The 23,340-nt window shown below is 36.0% G+C and overlaps 2 protein-coding genes across 3 annotated transcripts in view; one reads left to right on the top strand and one right to left on the bottom strand.

The window, feature by feature from the left end:
- Positions 1 to 4,046: 4,046 nt before the first annotated feature.
- Positions 4,047 to 4,888, bottom strand: LOC113232397 (glutathione S-transferase 1-like). Its single transcript, XM_026467101.1, has one exon. It carries the CDS (start codon positions 4,864 to 4,866, stop codon positions 4,207 to 4,209), a length of 660 nt encoding a protein of 219 aa, XP_026322886.1. The 5' UTR covers positions 4,867 to 4,888; the 3' UTR covers positions 4,047 to 4,206.
- A 1,455-nt stretch (positions 4,889 to 6,343) lies between these two features.
- Positions 6,344 to 23,340, top strand: part of LOC113232375 (QRFP-like peptide receptor) — an 81,726-nt gene continuing 64,729 nt past the window's right edge. For both annotated transcript variants that reach the window (XM_026467066.1, XM_026467067.1), the window contains exon 1: positions 6,344 to 6,810. In XM_026467066.1, the coding sequence (XP_026322851.1) occupies positions 6,408 to 6,810 (403 nt within the window). In that variant the 5' untranslated portion in view covers positions 6,344 to 6,407. The remainder of the gene's footprint in view (positions 6,811 to 23,340) is intronic.

Below are 23,340 nucleotides of genomic sequence, written 5' to 3'. Positions count from 1 at the left end.
TACCACTAAGCGTAAGTGACACGCCTGTTATAACAGTTGCAGTGCCACTCAGAGTCTTAAATCGCAAAGATCTAAATTGGGATATAAATTGATAAGTTCCATTAAAAGGTTGTTCTTACCCAATGACGTTCTCCCTGATCACCATATTTATTTTATTCCCTTGCAAAGTATAAGGATAGCGTTATAAAATATATGTTAACATTTGAACTTCATTTTAATTAATGAAATATTAGTGTTGTCGCTCATGAATTTACTTAATAATAAATAATAATAATTAAATTGCGGCACGAATGAGATTCTGCGCGTTGTGGCTGGTAGAGTGGATTGCCCGATCATGCTACATTGCATGAAACTGCATTTAAAACCATGTCGATGATTTATTTGATATTTAATTTAATTTGTTTTATTATTCTATGTTTTTAAGTTGCCTTTTGTTTATTTTAATGTGTGTAAACCTATTGAATTATCTAAGCTAATATTATAACTGTAAAATATGGACTGTAGTTGTCTGAATAAATGATTTTTTGATTTTTTTTAATAGTATAGTTGCGTTCACGGGAGATAAAAAACAATATTACTATCAGAATCGTTGTCGCCAAAACTCGATTTTTTTAATTTGAAACACTACAAAATCTTGATACTGATTGTTCGTCGTTTCAAATTTAAAAAGAAATAACAAATTCTGGATTTTTAATATAATTTAAACTTTACCTTGTTGGAATATCGTTGAAAGTTCAATACCATCAATACCTGTAATTGCAAATTACGACGTTTTGATATTATATTGAAATTTCAATCAATGTGCTGCCATCTAATGGTTAATTGCTGAACGACCATGAATTGGAGTTCTTAATTTAGTTCTCCAAAAAAGAAGCACCCATATTACATGGGTATAAGCTTTACTTTCGTTTCTTGGAACAAAACAAATATTTCGATAAACAGACAAATAAACTTTTAACAAAACAAACAAATTTATGTCCATCACGGGTTATATTTTTGGCGCAGCTATCATTTTTGCACACAAGGCAGCACAATAAAGCATTTTTCTAGGATTTTAGAGAATTTGCACGAAAGAATGACACAACCATACCGTACAAAGCCAAAATGGCGAACTGAACTCAAATAGGTCTTTCGAGGCCTATAGTTGGCACGCGTCAGACCACTTCTACTGTATTTATTGTTCTCGGTGGCATTGAATGTTGTGTAAAAACGAGATAGTTTCGTATAAATAAATAGGAGCTAAAATTCATTTAAGTAACAAGAGGTTTAAAGTATCTATTAACGAAATTAGTTGATAACTTTTTATACTTAGTAGGTCATAAAGTTTCACATAAGCATATTCTTGTTTCATGTAGTTAGTATTATTTTACGATTGTCATGTGATAAAAACACTTTTGACCTATATCACATGTGGTTTAATATACCTAGGGTACAAATTATTTGTACAGTCAGTCATTACTAAGTCTCATTCTAATTACGACCCCTACAAGATACTCTCTGTACGCAATCAAGCTTCGCCATCCACCTCGATATAACTTCCGTATTTTTAGATTACGTAGATTGTAGTACTATTACAGTGGGTATATCTTTGATATATTACTTGATGATCTCCGCAATCGGGTTGTACAAGTCGGGCTTGTACCGCTTGGCATATCGGTTTTGTTGGTGTCACCATTTATGAGATCCCGGGTTCGTTCCCCGATCGGTTCAATGCAGAAAATTAGCTTTTCTATATTATCTCGGTTTAGGTGTTTGTGGTAACATCGTTGTTTCCATAATGCAACTGATTTAGTTACTTATTGCAGGATCAGAGCGACATATGTAAAGTTGTCTAATATATTAATATTCAATTTATTATCACTATTCTGTCCTCAAAAGAAAGAAATGTTATTTGCGATACGACTATTTGTTTTATCCAAAGTACTGTTTGAGACGTATCGGTAACTGTCGGCGCCATCTAACGGCAGCAAATGGTAAATGATAAATTAATAGGGAGGTCTCCAGTGGTTCAAAAATAGTTAGCCTATACATAGTCCCACGGCTGGGCACAGACTTCTCACAATGGGAAGGCTTGGGCTATAGTTGCGAATTGCACCCATTTCTGTGACAGTAGTAGCTCCTTGTGAAAGATTTCGTCCAGGGAAGTCCTGCCACCTTAAAGCCACATACAGCAACTCCAAAAATAATTCGGTGATAAGTGTTAATTGGGCATTTTTTCGTTCCGAGGCCAAGTACCTGTACAGAACATAATATCATAATCGCGTCTAGCTTACTTCGAATATATCAACCTGACCCTTCTTCAGTTATACAGACAAAAGAGCCAATTTATTGATTGAACCAAATGGGCAACCATTTCCATTACCATTGTCTAGAAACTTTGTAGCAATATTTTTTTTATAATATCAAATGACTGGACGCACATTTCGTACGCCTGATGGTAAGCTACAAGCCTATCAATAACAGTTGCATCTAAGGGGCACTGCCGCTGCGCCTGTCACTCAGAGACGTATGTTGACAAGTCCCAGGCGCCTGCAATTTCACCAGCACCCTTTCCCTTCAAAATCAGAAGGCTTGGCGGCCGAAATAAGCAAGGTGGTAGTACTTTCTTGGACGAACTCTTTAACAAGGAGCTCTACTCCTACTAGGAGCAGTTTTACGAAATCTAATGCATAAACAACTTTTCTGTGCGGTCGAATACGTTTAATAATCTTTTGTACATAAGTTTGCAACTAGCTGTAGGTATTAAGACAAAATTAAGTATGAAGTCGTTAGTTTTTATTGGCTATAAGCAGCTCACTGCGATCCGAATGGCGTCGTAAACAATAACTGTACAGTTCTCCCGTTTGCACCCTTCGGAAATGGATCAACAAATTAATTGGGACTATTTTAGGTGACACTTTATTTGGTACTACTGTTACTCACCATATTTGGGTCTTCTTTATGTGATCTATATCATCAACGTAGTCTATTACTGATAAAAGCTTTATTAACTATTATTAATTTGAAATAAGTGCAAAAAATTTGACCCTGATTCAATTTTTGCCACAGTCTGTATGCGGACGAAAAATGACCAATCATTCTCAGCTCTAGTAGTGACAATACTTTGAAGAGAACTTTGTAGGTAAATTTGCTACTAGGAATACCTTAATGCTTAACCGTGGGACGGGGCATAATCATATCATCGGTGTTTTGTAAAAAGGGCGAAATCGCCAAACATTTTTAAAAAAGGGCGCATGGTTTTTGTTTTAAAATTTAAACTTTAAAGTTAATTAAAATCAAAATTTAATTTCAAAACGGGACGTAAATATTTTAAAATAGTCGTGAATAACTAAAATATGCTCCCCTGAAACATTTTTCGAAATGGCGCTTTCGTCCTTTCTACAAAACACGTACGATAATGTATTATCGTTATAATTATTTATTGTTCCTTAATTTTGGGAAAATAAAACAAGCAGCAGTATTATTTTGAATAAGTTTGTACATTATTTCATAAACAAATCAAAAAGTTACCAAAATGATATGTTATAAAGTAATCATGTGTCAGGCATGAATAGGAGGTTGTAACGGAAACTTCTCCAGGCGCCAAAAAATATCACAAGAGTCTTACTTGGAAGTTGATATACGGAGGGGAGTATAAGAGGCGAAAAGAGGGAATATTGACTCAAACACGAAGTAAATAGAATAGAAAATCTGAGAAATAATGAGCAATAATTTATCATTTGACTTTTTTTATTATAACAAGTGACTGCACGAACAAGTTGTGGGCACGATGGTAAGCCCACCATTCTAAACTTCAAATCGCAAAAATCGAAGGCACTGCCACGGCTCTTGTGAACCTGAGACATGAAGTTGACAAGACCTGTACCTGTGTCACCAGCACCCATTATCCTTCAAAACTGAAGTGCAGTATTGCTTATATTACTGCTTGGCAGCAGATATATACAATATATACAATAGGTAAGTGGCAGAACTTTCCTGGATGAACTTTTTTACAAGGACCTCTACTGCTACTAAATAATAGAACATAACTTTTGTTTATATAAAAATCATATAATTTTTGGCGGTTTTTGGTATTGGTATAACAGAGAAAAATGTAATTGAAAGATACAAATCGGGAATATATTTCAATATTTCACCTTATAATTTTATTTCTTTGACGTGTCAATAAAACCTGTTATAGGTACAAAAACAAATAGGACTTGTATTCTAAACTCTTTTCAGTTTAAACTGTTTCAAATATTCACCGAAAAGTTTGACGCCGGGAACGTTAATCTTCTGGAACCAATCTTCCTTCTCCAATAATTTGAACCATTTCGACAAATTAACGAATTCATCAAAACTGACGAACAAATTTAAGGAAGCAAGCGGCGATACGCAGGCTACATCGGCTAAAGTCATAGTAGTTGATGCTAAAAAGGGTGAATTTGTCAAATATTTATCGAGAAATCCATATGTCTCTTTTAACGCAGACACTTGTTCATTTGTTGGAGCAACTTCACCTTTCTTCAATGTGTTCATAACTGCTATAATCTTAGGTGTCATCAACGTACTTTCCAAATATAACATCTGATCAACTTTATGTTTTAACTTGATATCCGTTGGGTACAATTCCTCGCTTTTCGGTGTCTTGTACTTCATGGTCAAATAGGTCGCAATAACATGACTGTCGGTTAAAATCAGATCTTCGTCTACCAAGACTGGAACGGTGTGCAAATGATTTATCTTCAAGAATTCTGGTGTAACATTTTCTCCTTTCATTGGATTGATGTCCCTCATTTCTAGTTTGTCCCCTATGCCGAGTATCTCAACAGTCATGAGGACGATTCGTGAAGGGGCGCTGGCGTTGCACTTGTATAAGACCGGCATGGTTGAGCTGTTCTTGTGGACTGGGCTCTAGAGTTGATTAACGGCACTAAGATCGTCGTGAACGGCGGACAGTCAAGAACAAAAATACCTTAGAAATCTAACTATTTTTCCCAAATTTAATGTTTCGGGATTCTGACCTAGTCCCAGGGTCACGGGTGACTTTAAAATGGTGTCATTGCCAATCTGTACTTTAACTTTATATATGCTATATACTTTTTTTCATGATACTAAGTGACGCGAGAAACACTCGTACGCCTGATGGTAATCGACACGCCTGTCTATTTACTGTGAATTAGTTGTTTAGTTTCTATATTATATTATATGTAAATAAGAATAAGATATACATATATTATATGGGTCCTAGTTGCCAGATTTTAATTAATATTAATAATATTAATATTTGGATTGAGCACAGCATAAAGTACAGGAATTATGTTTTGAAAAATATGTAAGAAATTGCATATATGCAAGACATTATCCGTTTAAAATTTGAAAAACTATATATGTATGCATATAGATGTGAACCATCGCTACTCTATTTTTTGTTAACACATATAACATACAAGAAAATAATATTTTTCACCTTATGACACGAATCGAGGTCTGTGCCTTTTAATAACATTCCACTAGAACAATGTCCCTAAAATTCACTTGTGTTGATTCTATCAGCATACAATATACATGGCGTTATGTATATTATAAAAAAAGTATCACTTTTCTACTCAGTTGTAGTTCTATTCTAATAATATAAATGACCGTCAAATTTAGGGTAATGCGAATATCAACCTTATCCATATAGACATAAAGATAAAGGTGTGAACACAATGATGTTTTCTTTTTTAAATTATTAGATAACTGCCCGACAACAAAGAGTCTTTTTGATATGATAGTGAATTGTAATAATAATGTTATCGCCTGTTTTAACGTGACCCTAAAATTATATATGAGGTTTTGTTTATTGTAACTTGTTCGGAATTTTTAGATATAATTTATTAATAGCTCCTTAAGAGTGGTTTTTGGTTTTTGTTTGCTTTTCTGCTCTAAACTTCTGTTATAACTTAAAAAAATACCCTACTTTTGTAAATTTGCAGTAATCTCGAATATCTCGATAATATATTAGAAGGCTATTCTTCGAGACATCGGGCCATGTATATAGAGTCCCTCAGGGTTCCGTACTGTCCGCAACTACCTTCCTGCTGAATATTAACGATATGTTAATTCAAGGTACCTTCGGGTAAGCTGATGACAGCACAGTTGTAGATAGGTACTTGACCAGTGCAATGGTTTACTTCTTGGGCACAATGCTTTAGGGCGTGGTCTTTCCAGTAGAAAATTTCTACCAGGCCAACTTAAGTCTATAACAAATCTGCTTATTTAACTTTTTGTAAACTAAAGTAGATCTACTAGAAGTAAAATAAAACTACGCGTTATTAAAATTATTTAATATTAATATATGTTTCTCATTGTTTCAGATTAAAACAACTATGTCGTGGAGTACCAATAATAAAGATAAACAATGAAAAGAGGATGCTAAAGTACACATGATTTCAATATCAAATTTAACACACACGAGTCTACATACACCTCTCAATTTTAACTTATACAAAAATGCAACCAACACAAGAGCAATTGAAAATACGACAATGGAAATTTCGGCGAACAATACATTCGAGCTATCGAACAATTTTACCGAATACGCTGAGATTCCGTATTATATAAAAGTCACATCGATGACTTTCTGTATAGTGATTATGTGTTTAGGTGTTTTAGGTAATGTGATGGTGCCAATAGTAATTTTAAAGACTAAAGACATGAGGAATTCGACTAATATATTTTTAGTGAACTTGAGTATTGCGGACTTAATGGTGTTACTTGTGTGCACGCCCACAGTTCTGGTGGAAGTTAATTCCAAACCCGAGACCTGGGTGCTGGGAAAGGAGTTGTGTAAGTATAGTTTTTTTTTACTGTGTTATTAATAATAATAGTTTTTAGAAACATTTTAGAAGGTAAGATTGAAAGAAAGCGATGCAAAGAAAGGCCGTGACAAAGTAATTTAGATCAAATAATGGAAAAACTTGTGACCTTGACCTTGTGTGAGGGGTTTAAGTACGTAATAATGATAGAAAGTACACTCGGTCTACATGGATTTATTGTAGAAGTATAAAAGGGAATAGGTAAAGGAAAAACGAAAGGAAGGATAGAAAACAGGTAGGTATAAAAATAGGTACAATAATATAAAAACACTCCGTACAGGTTAGAAGTTATTGGTTTATTATTGATTAGCGAACTTGCCCAAAAGGGCCTGTATTCGTATTATTGCTATCTATAAGCAGTTATGTTATACGATTAAGAGCACGTCTGCTCTCCTCGAGAATTTCCTATCGAGTGACGACGGAACGAAGAAAAAAATAAGAGAACGATTCAAAATTTCAAAAGTAAGTGGCCAGAAACCAGAGAAAAGGGTGTTAAAAAGGTGGGATGACGATGAAAGAGATCGCACCGTCACAAACTTAATGTCGTGCCGTATCAGGAAATCATTGTAAGAGCGCTATACAGAGATGGCTGGCGATAGCTCCATTGCCAAGAGCCTATCTCTTAAATAAGAATAAAAATTGTAATATTAAGTTTATTAAATATCACGATGTTTTACTATCATGATATTCAATTATATTCATTGTTTTCAAATCTATGATGAAGAAAAACTTTCATAGATGGCGTTGCTGCAATAAAAGTGGTAAAAAAGTCGTCAATCCTTAACCGCTGTGGACGATTTACTTATTTTCGTGGGAAAATCCTCCTAGGATACGCCGCGGGGGCGTTATGCGGAGAGGTTATGCCGGCTAAAACCCCACAGTGGCCTTCTCGGGTGCCCTGTGGGAGGGATCTGAGATCGATTTTGCACACCAGAACCCATGAACGCTTTACTTACATTGACTTGGCTGATACGCCAACGACGCTTCAAAGCGCCAATGAAACCCTTTAACTTTCAATTGAAATTAATAAACAAATATTAAGATATTTCATGTATTATTTGTACATTTTAGTTAAGTATGGATTCATAGTTGCATTTCAGTGCCTCCAGTGAAAAACGGAATAAGACGATTGCCCTTTTGTTTTTATTGCACCATTTGCTTCAGCGCGTCCGATTACATAGCATATCAATAGGTTGCCTCTCTAGTAGTCTCCTAACGTCGTTTTTTTTATTGCGTTAAGGGCATAACTACTGTTACTAAAGGCATAATTTTAGTTATCGGGTTTTTTAGAAGTCTAAAGGTACAAGTGCTCTCAACTCAAAAAACACATGCACGTTTAAACTAATAACTGCAGATATATTTTTACAATCTTTTCGTATTGTTCCACAATAACGGGGAAAAAAGGCAGGACTTAAAGCGACTATCACCTTATTCCACAGTGTCCATAAAGGTACAACTGAGCTTTCCGTTTGTTCCACTGGACGCGATTGGTCATACCCGCGACTATACCGTGTTGCTATTGGCTAATCGCATCGCAGATCGCAAACGAAAACTTGTCGTTTTATTCCTTTACCGATTTTATACCTTTTATCAATGTGGTTAAGTATCCTGAGTTTGTTATAACCATAGTACAGTGGCAGTTAAAAAGGAATATGTCGTTTTATGTCTTAAAGTTTGTTAATATAAGTCGTGTTATTACCGTTAAGCGCTCATAAACAAGGACAGAATTCGAAAAAAACTTAAAAAACTATAGAAAATATGACTGAATTTTTTTACCAATACCCATCAAACGACAGCTTATAATAATAACGCACACACTCAACATAGCCCCGCACTAGGGAAAACCCTGTGTCGCGGGTGCCATGGACACACATAGAAAACCACAATTACACCCAAACTCACGAGAGAAATACACGTAGGCCATATAAATATTTCTCCCGGCCCGGGAATCGAACCTGGGACCTCTGCGTGGCAGTCCGGCGTGGTAACCGTTCGGCCACGGAGGCATTTAAAGCTTAGATGTATACCTAAAGCTAGAAATCATAAAAAGTACTAATAATAAATGACGAACAACCAATAATTAATAAAAGTATGGTTTTTTGCCTCTCCTGAAAAGTGTCGAATATCAGTTATTCCCTTTTTCACTGGAGGCACTAATTTTATGATCAGATAATATGTTCTTCTTGAACTCTGGAGAATTTAATGAATATAAGGTGGAAATTTATAACAGGTCTTCACTAGGTTTGGCGTCAGGAACAAAACTAGTTTTTGTCAATGGCAGTGAAAAGGTTAAAACCCAAAAAACAAAGGTCTGCAACAAGCACATAAAAATTCTAAAGGTCTGCTGATTCATTCCGTAGCTCAGCTTGTTCGAATCCAGCCGAATAGAAGGTATTTTTCTTAGTGTTCGATCTAGATATTAATAATAATCACAACAATAATTAAGTGTCCCGACAACGAAAGACTGGATAATTAGTCTCAAGCTAGGAAATTCATTGTACTTTAAGTACCAGAGCAACGGAATTATACATAACAATCAAAGTGTTAATTCTATCACTTTGGAAAAAATATATAGTAGAATCCAAAAATTTTCACGATAGAAAAAATAACACAAACTTACCTCATAATTATATTTACAAGAAAACCGCTGTGTTCAATAGGTGCTTTATTTTATTACAAGTAACAATGATTTTTTTTATATCAACTGACCTAAATAGAATACTATATATGTATATATATATGGTAGACGAGGTAATATCGATTCTGTAAGCTCTGAGTGTCACGGCAACGTTATAGATTGACGTGTCGCTTCCTACCAGGCGCACAACTTATTTATCCCGTTACCTGATATCATAAAAAGAATTCTTAAACACGTAATTTAGACTAATTTCAAAAATATTTGCTTAATGTCTCCAAAAATGCACTTTGATGCATCGTAACCTGAAATAAAAAGCAATGATAATATTTTTCGGCCTAATGACGGTCGTAATCGCTGACCACCTGCCCAGCTTGTCTTTGGATATGGTTAAAAAGTGCGTATTAAGCTTTAAATTACACATAATTTGCGAGTTTGAAAATTCAAGTTTTTGTCCAAAATCCTGTTTGTACTAACGAAGCCGCGATATGATGGCTGATCCAAATTTGCATGGCAGTTTAAAGTTTCTTTTAGATAACTGTTAAACGAAATGGAATATAAATAGGTTTTTTTAGTTTTTTCGCGATTATTACACATTGGGATTAAAATTATTGTTCCGGATCTTCTTTTTCTTCCCGTTTTGATGGCATCGCTGTGAAAAGTTTGCCAATCGGCAGCGTAGGGTCACTCGTCGATTGTTGCCCAGGGTTTGACAGACGTACCGGAAAAGAATAATACGTGCGGGGAAGCTTCTTTCGTGCATCCCTTTTATGGATTTAAAGGTGCGTACAGATCTGGCAGATGTGCCGCGAACGCGCTGTTCGTGCAATTAAATATGTGGCGCGCGAGCGGCGCACCTAGGACACGCGAACATATCGTGCGACGTAATGCACTCGTACAGCTCGCGAGCCTGTCGCAAACAAGCGCATTTGCATTTTATTGCATTGTTTTTTTTAACAAATATACGTTTCGGACCTTCTATAGGTCTCATGGTCATGGCAGTGTCCAAAATGTGATGCAGTCAAGAGTACCATTATAACAAGGCGGTATTCGGCTTTACTAGCTCAATATTTTCAAACTGTTCTAGTAGTTCCAGGTAGTGGAGTTTACTACCACCGCTTTACCCAACACAGACGATGACAGCAAAAGCAGCGACGTTGTAATAATCTCATAACCTACATAATATTTTGTCTCAGTAGCCAATAGCTCACAAGTGTATCCGGTATATTATTTTCTATACATAATGTCGCAGCCTTATTGTATATAATGCGCTGTATTTTGTGGCTAGCGTAGCATTGTGGCTAGCCGCTTTGCAAAACGCGGCGCTGTTTTCTAATGCGGCTACCACGTGTTCAGCGAAATTGTGATCACGATGCGTTCTACGAAGCCGTGGCCAACGTTTGACTGTACCAATTACCTTAGCAGCACGTACAGCACACACGCTTTGTGCATAATGTAAATGCATGTGAACTGTGTTGTTTTTTAAATTATTAAATGATTTCTATTTCTATATTCTATTATTCTCAAGGAAATTGTCACCCTGACTATGAATTATGAACAACAGATACAAAATAGCAGCAGAGGTCCTTGTCAAAGAGTTCGTCCAGTGAAGTACTGTCACCTAACCTATTTCGACCGTAGTAATGTCAGCATTACTGTGTTCTGGTTTTGAAGGATAAGGGTGCTGGTGAAATTACTGGCACATGATACTTGTCAACTTATGTCTCAGGGTGACGGGCGCAGTGGTAGTGCCCCTCAGATCTTTGCAATTTAAAGCTCTGAATGGCACTGTAACAGTTATGGACAGGCGTGTAACTTACCATCAGGCGCACGACTTGTTCATCCCGTCACTTGACGTTATAAAAAAAATGCAAAATAGACGTCATTATTTTAATAAAATTTGAAGATCTTACACTTATAGGTAGGTATATTACACATTCTCATAACAAGGCTCAACGTAAGGCTCAAATTGTACCCATAGAGTTTTTGTTAGGAAGAGCAATTATGACAAGAGAAATGATTTGTTACTTATGTTCACCATTATTCATTATTTTCACGTATTTTTTTACTTTTTCCATTACAAAAACCTTAAAAACAATCATACTTAAGATACTTACTAAACCTTAACAGTACAGGAGCAAAACGAGGTATCTCAGCCGGGGCTGCACCCGTTCAGGAGAGTCGCAGTTTTCAATCAGTCCCTTCTTCCTTAGATGGAATGCGGGATTGGAGTATCGAGGGCAGGTCTATAATATATTTTAATTCTAATCTAATATACTATTTTATCTAAATATAAACGGATACATACTTCCTTTGATATAAATTCAATTAGTGATATAAATTAAATTACACGCCTACAAGTGGGTTAAAGGGCAAATGATTGATAACATTGCCATTGAGAAACCAATTCAATAGTCGTCAACGCCATCTAGCGGGAAAATGAGGAATGTCGTAAGAACGTTCACAATTCGAACACCCCTTGTGTAACACTGCCTATTCCGTTTTGACCGAATATTCGCATGACGTCATTCTGCTGTCATCGTGCCATCGCCAAAATTGTTTTTACGGCTGGTTTTACTGCAAATGATATTATAGCATGTTTCTTATTTTTTAAAACATCAAGGAACTATATTTACTGTAATGCATATTTCATTGATATTAGCAATTATTATAAATTAACTGACTCCGTGGCCGAACGGTTACCTTGCTGGACTGCCACGCAGAGGTCCCGGGTTTGATTCTCGGGTCAGGAGAAATATTTATATGATCTACATTTATTTCACTCGTGAGTTTGTAGTTGTTATTATGCTATTACTACCTACCTAGGGGCTATGAGTGTGTAAACAAAATTCGGTCTTAGACTGAACCTCCTGGAAAATAAATCCCCCAGGGGATCGTAGCAGGGGATTCAAATGGACAGAGGGGAAAAGTTGGCAATTTGAAGACGTAGCGTTACACTAAGGGTGCGTATTGCTGGCTAACAAAAAAATATTGGATACTTAAGGCGCTGCGCAGATGGTGCAACTTTGATCATCGAGTTTCGGCAACTGGTAACACGTAACTAGCTGTTTATGACGTTTTTCATATAAACCACGCAGACGTAGCAGCTTCAGTTAAGAGTTTCGGCTATCGACTACAGTTTTCGATTGCCGAAATCCATGATTAAATAAATTCTTAACTGCCGCAACTAGAAACTTACGAATTTGTACCGGTTGTCTCCAGTTGCCAGTTTCCGCAACCGGCAACCGCAACTCGTGAAGCAACTTCACTCCTTCCCGTACCCCGCAGCGTCAGTCTTGACCGTGAATATCGAAGGTCTATTTAAAATTGCGGCAACCGACAACTAGGCCTTTTAGTTGCTACAACCGGCAACCGTTAATGGAAACTTGTAAAGAGTTGCCAGTTGCGTCAACTAAAGTTGCTCCATCCGCGGAGCGCCTAATTTAATTAATATGTAGTTACTAAAATTCTCCAACTTATTAATTATATCTTGCAGAGTAGGTACTTATTGAAAATGCACATTTCTCCACGAAGTCCGCCCATTGTATCACCGCTTATGTTTTAATTTAATTGTATTGTATTTGTTTCCTTTTTTGGTGTACAATAAAGAATTTTTGTATTGTATTGTATTGTCTATGCCAATCCAAATAATAAAAAAACTTCATTTTCTCTAATTGCGATAGTAATCGAACGAAGACACATTTCTAAATCAGTTTAGAAACCGATGCCAGGCAGTGGTTAAACAAACTTGTGGTGTCAGTTTAGGCGTCTATATAATAACTTATTTAGATCACTGGCACCACCGCGTTACATGAATGAAAAAAATATTAATTTTATTAATTTTAAACCGAATGAGAGTGGGAAAATTAACTGTAAGCGCAGGCATTTTGCAAAAGAAGGATGGCGAGATTCCGTGTATTTTGTGACCCAGTGTTTTTGACGACATGCATTAAAGAGGCCTTACAAATACTTGTCATTCATTGTCAGACCATCAAAAAGCTAAGTGAGTACAGCCTATAGAATCTGGGGTTATAAAGTTGTTATAGGTTATAACATTGTCCCATATTTCACTTCAGATGTTTGTTCGTAGTAGCAGAAAACGACAAGTTTGCAGTTTGTTCCAAAAAATAATAAAGATCTTGCTAAGTATTCCCAAAGCTGCCAAACTCCGCTACATTTAATACAACGTTAACATGTTCTGAAAATTGTAAATGAAAATGAATAAAAATTAAATCAGATTGCTGTCATTTGGGCATGGCAGAAATCAGCCACAAAGGTCACACTGTTCTCAATATGACATTGACATTGGCAAAGACCTCTTGTCAAAACGTATAGGAACGTTTTGCTACTTTTTTATCTCTCACTTAAAATAATAATAAACAATAATAATAAATAAATAATTTGAATTTTAAAAATTGTCTGAGCATTTTTGTCACGTGTTTATTTTTTACTTTATCTTATTACTCTTTAGTTGATTATTTGATTAGGTATTATAAAGCTTTAATGTTTTATACGTATAAAATAACCAATACTTTAGGAAGGTAAACGTCGTGTTCTTGCATTTATTCTAAAATACATTGTTTTACAATTTCTTTTTTCCCGATTTCTAAAAATATACAAAAATATACTGATAACTAGGCATAAACTAAAATGTAAAATTATACTAACAAAGACCATGAACGACTCTTCATTGATTTTATGATTATTGGGTCAGCTTTCGCCATCCTTCTTTAGATTTTCGACAACAAATTATTTTATATTCATTCTGATTTATCTGGATTTGCGCAAAATAGGTCCAGAATCTATTCATTTAAATGTTTTTTTCGACTACGATATAAAACGTACCCGAAAACCATTGACGAAAACACATAAAAAGCTTAAATCTCTCAGCTTATGAAACCGACTACACTAAGCCCACACGTAATATATGACCATTCTCAGCACATGCTGACTTTGTACTAAACGGCAGACTCAATATAAACAATCTTACAATAGTAAACTCTACACAGTTGTATTAAGTCTTGTATTCCTTTGAACCAGCTACTGAAGTCACGATTCGTTCTAATTAAGAGCAATAAAACAAATGGTTCTTTTGCAAAAACGTTGTAAATCGGAAGCGTTATATATTTTGTCGTAGACTTCTTAAACATCGGCTTCAATATAAACAGAGTTTTGATAATTCATTCGATTTTAGTGTCGTTCAAAAATAAAAAAAAATTAAATAGATCGCCTTAAATGGTGATAACTCTGTGCAAAACGCAGGCCGTCGGGGAAGTCGCTTGTGATGGGCGAACAAGTCGTGCGCCTGATGGTAAGCGACATGCCTGTCCATATCAGTTGCAGTGCCACGAGCTTTAAATCGCAAAGATAAAGATAAAGATCTGAGGTGCACTGCCTCTGCGCCCATCACCCTGAGACAAAAGTCCCATGTGCCTGTAATTTCACCAGCACCCGTACCTTTCAAAATCAATCAAATCAATTTTTCAATCAATTGGCGGCAGAAATAGGTTAGGCGACAGTACTTCCCTGGACGAACTCTTTCACAGGTAGCTCTATTGCTACTAAATGTACAGTTTCCAGCACGATATATATATTTAAATTACAGCCACTTCGCTTATCCTCATTAAGTTCCCTCATAGCAGGTTCATCGCGACATTTTCCCTCGCTGTAAGAGCAATTCACAGCTGTAGGTAAAGTGACCTACCTGGTTCTATTATGAGTGAGCTCGGTTTAACTTTTTCAACCCATTACCTTAATTTTCTCTGTAACGTTTCAAGAAAATTGCTTTTAAATTTAACGTTAACGACACCTCTGAAATTCATCCATCATCTGGGAGCGATTGCTTAAAATTTTAGTGCAGTTTTCAGGTCATGGTACTCGTAAATATCTTTTGTATAGTGTTATAGAATGAACACTACCTCTGCACTATGCGCTTATTTTTTGTTTTATTAATATATATACGAGGAATCGAAAACTATAAACGATGTAGGAGTTTCACTGCTATCTGTATTACATACAACTTGCACGTGTTTAGGGAAAATTTTCCAACGTACCGGTAAATGATTTCGATTTCGCGAAATACGCATGGCAAATTGTATTGTATCTTCATGCACGAAGGAAAATTTGAGCTAACAATCAAAGAGTGTTGACTAAACTCCCTCACAGTCATTGAACCAGGTTCGCATTTCAGTGCCGGCCCATGTAACGCTAGGTGCAATCAATACCCTAACGCCCTCTAGAAGGCACGCGATCAGAATGCATCAAGATAATTATATTTTCTCCAGTGATCGGAAATTCGGGTGCAAATGGAGCAATTATAATTGGTGTTGGAATGCAATAGTCCGTTTTCTTCGTCTATCGCTAGGTGCCTCCTAAGACCCCACGCCCGAATGCGTCCTACATCCTGCAACGTTAAGCAAAGGCGGCACTAATCGCATTCAGTTATTTTTTAACCTTTCGTGGTCACTATCAAAAAGGCACGCAGCAACAAACTCATACTGCCACCTACTACTTACCTATTTCTACCGCCAAGCAGTAATGTGAGCATTTCTGCGTTCCGGTTTTTATGAATAATTCAAATTCAAATTGTTTATTTCAGACCATGTCCATAGATGTTAATTACAAATATACTTATATATATGTTAGTAATGAAAATTATTATAACATACAATTGAATCACATAAACGTAAATCAATGAAATAAATCAAATTATCAATCACATCAAATTCTAAATTTAATTTAATTGAAACATTTTCATTATATTAAAATCGGGCCTCTGGAATCTATATGAACTTGACTCCAGTGCTTCCACGTGTCGGAAGCAAGGTACTCCCAAATCAACCGTACGAGGCCGTTGGAATTGTCACGCACGCGACGCATCAGGGAGGCAGTTCTCTTGCATATTATCGCACTAAAGATGTCAATATGCGCCTCCGCGAACATGCCTGATGCGCTACAAAAGCGTGGCAGTCCCAACAACCATAAGGGATGCCGGTGAAATTACAGGCACATAGGACTTGTCGACTTCTGATTCAGAGTGACAGGTGCAGTGGCAGTGCCCCTGTCATCCTTGTGATTTAAAGCTCTGAACGGTATTGCAACTATTATGGACACGCGTGTCGCTTACCACCAGCCTATGTTCATCCTTTCAATGTATAACATAACAAATATAAAAATAAATTGTAGCAGGGATGAAAAGGAAAAGAAAGGCATCCTGCTCAAAGTTACTGTTATTTTCTACGGTAAGTAGAATCGGGGGCAAAACCTAGTTGGCTATACAACCATTTCCTTTTATTGCGCCATTGAAATGAGAATATAATGCGATGAACAAAACTAAAATATATAGCTTTAAGTGTGAAAATGTCTCAGACCCTAGTCAGCGCTTTTTATGAGACTGGAACATTTAAGGAAACTAAGCTCTTTTGCCAGCAACTCTCTTAACTCGTATACTTCAATTTTCTACTGTGGTACCCTCTACAACATAGGTTCCCAAACATTTTAGCTCACCACCACAAAATTAATACAAAACCAGTGACAAAAAAATTTTTTGAGATGTCATAAAAAACTATAACCCAGTTTTAGAATATTGAAATTGTTTAATGGTATTCATCGAGTATATAACTATAAATAGAGACGAAATGTTATTTAATTTGTTTGAAAACTATTCTGCCATATCATTTCTGCGCTCCGATTGGCTAGCCTGAGTTCGAAACAATTGACGGGTGTCGTCAACTGTAGAGGTTTGCTACAAAGGGCAAAAATTGCAAAATTACATATTTAATTTAATAAGTAATTTCACAAAAAATAATTGAATATCAATTCTAGAAAAATTTAATTAATACATATTTAATTACCGATGAAATGTGATTCCGTTTGTTTTGTAATTAGATGTTTTGCTGTTTTTCCCACACCACCGAATAGAACAGCACGGCATTGTTAGAGATATTATCTTTATTACAATAAATACAGATTATGTTTTGGAATATACGGAGACGTACACACAGGTCACTAGAGCTGTATCGCTAATGTGTTACCAGTAATATATGGCCCTTATTTCGTCTCTATTTCTGGTTATATACTCGATGATGGTATTTCAGCTATGCATCGTTAGGGTAAGTTCCAATAAGTGGAACACGTTAACCAATTTTAACTGTTTTTATAAGACAATTTTATGCTTTATCTTTTTCTATTTAAAAGGAATATTTAATCATTTCTCACTTAGCTGCGTTTTTGTTAGGCACAAATATTTGTATGGCCCACATTTATTTCTCTCGTGAGTTTGGGTGTAATTTGTGGTTGTGTATGTCTATCGCAGCCGCGACACAGAGTTTTCTTAGTACGGGGCTATGTTGAGTGTGTACGATTTTATTATTATTATATTAACTTAACACAAAAAATAACGAGGAAAATATATGTATATGTAGTGTAGTTAATATAGATAATTCAGTTTTTTTTTTTTCAAAAGAAATAGTTCGTCCAATGTACTGCCACCTTACCTATTTCTGCCGCCAAGCATTACCGCGTTCAGAATTAGAAGGGTAAGTGTGCTCTTTGCGCGGCACTACTACTGTTACGGACAGGCGTGACGCTTACCACCAGGTGCACGACTTGTTTGTCCCGGCACTTAGTATCATAAAAAAGCACCGCCTGAACAGTATCAACGCTCCCCAAATAGACTACTAGGATTCTTCAGCGCCCACTAGGTAGGGATTACTTTGGGAAACTAATGGGAAACTATGCTTGACAGGGATCCAGTTTCAACTTCCACAACGATGAGTGCAAAAATGCCTAATTTTTTGTCAAAGTAACAAAAGATACTAAAAAGTATTAAAGAATCATTGCACCCTCAAATAGTGTTTTGGTTGACTCTGCATAACAGTGAAAAGTGTAGAATCAATCATTGCAAAAAATGTATAGCAAAGTAGATGATATACACTAATTAGTATACGGTGTAAAAACACGATTCTTCAAATTTTTCACGATTGAATAAAAGGTAATCGTGCCTCGAAATTTTACAATCATACCGTTGTATTCAATAGTTACTTTACATATACCAATGTTTTTTTCAGTGTTGGGCGTCAATCAATTAAATTTCAATCAGAAATTCAATTAGATTGCGACACGTCGCAATTAATTTAATTGCAATTGATTTCAATTGAATTGATTTTAATTGCAATTAAATTAATTGCAATTATTTTTTAGGGTCAGGGGGTGGGTTAGGGTGTGTTAGGGGGTGGGTTAGGGGGTCGGTCAGGGGGTCAATCGTTAATTGCTGTTTCGCAATTGACAATTCATTAATTCAATTCAATGAAACTATTTTTCCGGATTTAAATCGCGTATATTTGTATTGTATGTTTTAATTTATTCTAATTTCTATTAATAATTAATAATAAATTAAACTTAATAAAAAAAAAAAATAAAAAAAAAATTCATTCAATAAAATAATTTGTAAAACTTAATGTAGCGTAAATTGGAATGTTTTCTTTGTAAAATTAAAAATAAGGTATTTAATTAATAACTATTGTAACTATAGTGAAAAAAATAGGGTGGTTTGCATCAATATTAGACATAACTGGTTGAAGACTGTACCACCTCAGTCAACCGTGACCATGGGACCTGTAAAGGGCCCGAAACGTCGGTTTGTTTGAAAAAACAAATATACGCGATTTAAATCCGGAAAAGTAGTTTCATTCCTATGTATAACAATCGCGAAAACCTAAGAACTCGATATAATTCAATTCAAGTCAATCTTTAATTGCCAGAACAATTAAATTTTGCCCAACACTGGTTTTTTATATAACAACTGAATAGAACGCGTATAGTATATGATACACATTTTATAAATGGCTTTAATCGTTTGTAAAAAATAAATTCTGAAATAAAGCCAGTGTCCTTGCCACTCCACCCGCACAGTAGAACCGATTCAGTACGGGAAAAATTTGAATTAGTGCTGAGGTAGTATCAACTCTTAACTAGTTACGACACTGGTCCTGATTGCCGTTTCCACAAGGACTTGACTCATGATAAATCTAAAGATAGTATGGTTTTATCTTATACAAATCCATACATCCAAATCGGCCTTTTCGGTATTTCCAGGCCAGTAAAGTTACTCAAATGTTGTTATATCATTTATGTTTTCATTACAGAAGCCACAAAAAACCTTTGACAACAAAAATTAAAATTGTTGCCGAAAAAATGTACTTGGTTTACCGTGTCTTGTGTAACAATAAATAGATTTATGTCCAACTTACAGCTATCATCACTGATTGTACCTGATGCGATAGCGTCGACAACAAGTCTTACTTAATGACCTTTAAATTAAATAATAGCAACCTTAATAAATACTTAATTATTGTTATTATGGTAACACAGCACCCACAAAGCCGCTTTTACGAATTCGTTCAATGAGCAACAGAAATATCCACGAATTTAGTGATAGCATTTAGGTCACGCAACTTTCGGGTAACGAGCGCCTTTTCGCCATAAAAATGAATTGAATAGATTTTTTTGAAGTGGCGATCAACTCAGTTTCATGCAAGGATCATTTAATTGTATTGGAAGAAAGAAATCTGGACAGCAGAAGTTGGTCAAACTGAATAAAAAGTGTTTTCCATACAAAATGAATAACATTTTATTAAATTTGACCCTCTTCTGCTGTCCCGATTTTTTTCCGATACAGTGAAATCATCGTTATAACAAACTGAGTCGATCTCTCGATTTATTCGTTTTTATGGACAACTCGCGCTTGGCCAAAAAATTAACTATGCCAAAATTGTTTTCACTAAAGGAAACTTAATGGTTCCTAAAATAGTTTCCCTGTATCTCCTATGGGTTCAGATTTCTCCACACTGTCCCAGTTAAAAAAAACTGTATATGTCCTTTGTAAATTTATTATTATGTTGACTATCTATGTGTCAAATTGGGAAACTACTCTTTAAAGTGGAATAGTCACTGTTCTAATCCACACATAGATAAGTCCCGCATAGATGCGTCATAGTAATGTTGCTGCTTATCTAAAAACAGTTTTCCCCTACAATTTATGAATTGAAGATAACACCGACTGTATGTTGTATGTGTGCTATACAGTAGTCACTAAAACAAACACCATTACCTGGTCTCAAACTAGGGGAACCTCCTTTACCATCTGTGCAAGAGAATTCAACGAACACTTCAGCGACGCTATTAGGGAATGAAATCCAAACAGCAACTCTAGCAAAGTCTTTATACACATAAATATAAGAGCCCATGCACACGGCGTATTTTTTACGCTGACGACGCGCGTTAACGCGATTCAAGCGCGCCAATCAATATATCTACAGTTTATATTTTTTGAAGATTGAGTAAAATGATGGTTAATTGCGCAAAAGTGTTGTCCGTTTGCAAGCTGCAACCACTATTGCAATCGATAAATATTCTATCGACTATCGAATGATTGTTGGTTACGCTTATGAATAGTCGAACTCGTTTTATTTCATTCATCATCCGCCCATTAAACGTCCAACCGCTGGACACAAGATCATTTGAATTGTTAATTTTTGAAAATTCTTTTATTCTTTGTTTCATTGTACATACACTAAATTTAGAAGCATGTCTATTAAAAATACAAATAGGATACATATTTTAAGGTTTTCCATTTAATTTAATATACATAATCAAATCCGCCGGTCGTTATTAAATGCACACACACACACACACATACACACACTCAACATACACAGACACAGACGTAGACAACCACAAATTACACCCGAACTCGCAAGAGAAATAAATGCAGGCCATACAAATATTTCTCCCGGCCCGGGAATCGAACCTGCCTGACCTCTGCGTAATAGGCAGAATAAAATGAAAAATTATGTCCTGGTGTGGAGCTACATCCAATGCTGTAACAATGGGGAGTTCCGCCGATCTATGAACACAGCCAGGAGTCCGTTGGTGTAACCGAGGAGACGGGTTAGCATGTAGGCGCAATGTCTTCTCATTGTAGCATAGAAGTCATCCGCGTGCGCCTCCGCAAACATCTCCGAAGCACTGCACCGCCACGGCAGCGCCAATAGAACCCTGAATGCGTTATTATATTGGGCCCGCAGGTCACTGTATGCAATCGCTACAAAATCAACCCAGAGGCTGCAAATGTAGAATGGAAACTAAACAACACAACAACAAACAAACTAAAAACTAAAAATTGATTTTGATAATAATAGATGAACTGTCAAAAATAAAGAATACAATAACGCAATCAGTAATAATTAGAACGTCGTAACATTCACAATTTAGAAATTTTTGGCTAAATTTTACCTACTTTCACTATCTATCGATAAAACTGTCGACAATAACTACATTAATTATTTAAAATTTTACGAAAACTGGCAACCCTGCAAATGTAATTTTATTTCATCTTCAAAAAGACAGACCATAATCTACCTAAGCGCTATCCCACGAGTACCGCGGGATCCCGCTCAGTTTACGTGCGTGACCAATCCCGCAAAATTGGTGCAGGATCCCGATATTACATTCCCTAGACACTATCAAAAACATTCAGACTAGAACCAGTTTTGAAAATCTCACTACTTACACTGGTTCCACCGCGAATGGAACTGTCGTGACAGTCTACCATATTTAATCAGAGTAATGAGATTAAATCCGGGAGGTCCTTGGTCCAACCGGAAATCAAATCCGCGACCTCCTCGTGTAATATCCAGAGCGCTAAACCTCCGAGGTCGTCAAATCATACTTCAAAGTCATCTAGTTTTAGAGATTTTCCGTTTCATACAAGATGATTGTTTTGTCTTGTTAATTCAGTAGCTTTATACACATATTGAAGGACCATTGCGTGACCACTCGTAACATTAAGCCATGAACCAAAAGAAAACGGTAACTATTATGTGTTTCAACGAGGTTTAAATAAACACAGACGGTAGAATTTAAAATATAAGATAAAAGTATTGGTTTCAAAACAGCATCGTATATTGTATCGTATCTTCATGCATTTTTAATCGACTTCAAGAAAAGGAGGAAGTTATACGTTCGGCTGTATGTACGTTTTCCGATTTCGCCGTCAATTGTGGACCGATTTTGAAAATGTTTTGATTCTTTTTTTGTTTAAAAGGGTGCATTCTCGTGGTGGTCCCATTGTCACCAAGTCCTTCATTGATTAATGATTTCTCCATCAATTTTGAACCGATTTTAAAAATTCTTTTTTTGTTTCTTCTTCATTATCGTATCGCTGGCATACATATATACTACACTTGCCATAGTGGTGAAAGGGTTTGCCAATCAGCGTAAGGTATTCGTCGATTGTTGCCCACGGTACTTGGGTATTTTATTAACTTGGGTATCTGGTAACCGGCCTCGCAAACGTCGATACATGACACTCTTCGGCCAAAACTCTTCCTTCTTGAAGGTCGACAGACGATGAGTTGGTACTCTCACCACAAATGAATTAAAATTCACAATGTGGCCCCAACCACTCTACCCTCGAGATAGCATTGGCTTTCACCCGTGTATACTCCATAATATCCGCAGACTTTGTGGAGTAATTAATTATCTCAGGTCACATGAATTATGACTTGTAGAATTGTATTTTTTATGTCAGTTTCAAATTTCATGCATTACGTTTGAGGAATGGTCGAGTAATTCTGTTCTTGGATGGTGTAAATTGAGTGAATGCCAAGAAAACTTCACCCGTTTCGCTTCAATTGTTGTTGTTATTTGAGGAAAAGCTTTTTGGCGTTTTCTTTTTAGATCAAAGAACTGAATAAACAATAGATCACACCGCACCTATTTAACTATTTGAATTCAGGTCCTTGCACGATTGTATTACTAACATCATATGTTTATGACGATTGAATGCGACCATGCGGTCAACTG

Source organism: Hyposmocoma kahamanoa, unplaced genomic scaffold (genome assembly GCF_003589595.1).
Source record: "Hyposmocoma kahamanoa isolate Upper Pololo Valley unplaced genomic scaffold, ASM358959v1 76, whole genome shotgun sequence".
NCBI classification, from domain to species: Eukaryota; Metazoa; Arthropoda; class Insecta; order Lepidoptera; family Cosmopterigidae; genus Hyposmocoma; species Hyposmocoma kahamanoa.
Note: the sequence above shows the minus strand (reverse complement) of the source record. Positions and strands in the feature narration are given on the sequence as shown.

Excerpts from the sequence above, each read along its gene's own strand:
- LOC113232397 (XM_026467101.1), bottom strand. The coding sequence starts at position 4,866 with ATGCCGGTCTTATACAAGTGCAACGCCAGCGCCCCTTCACGAATCGTC.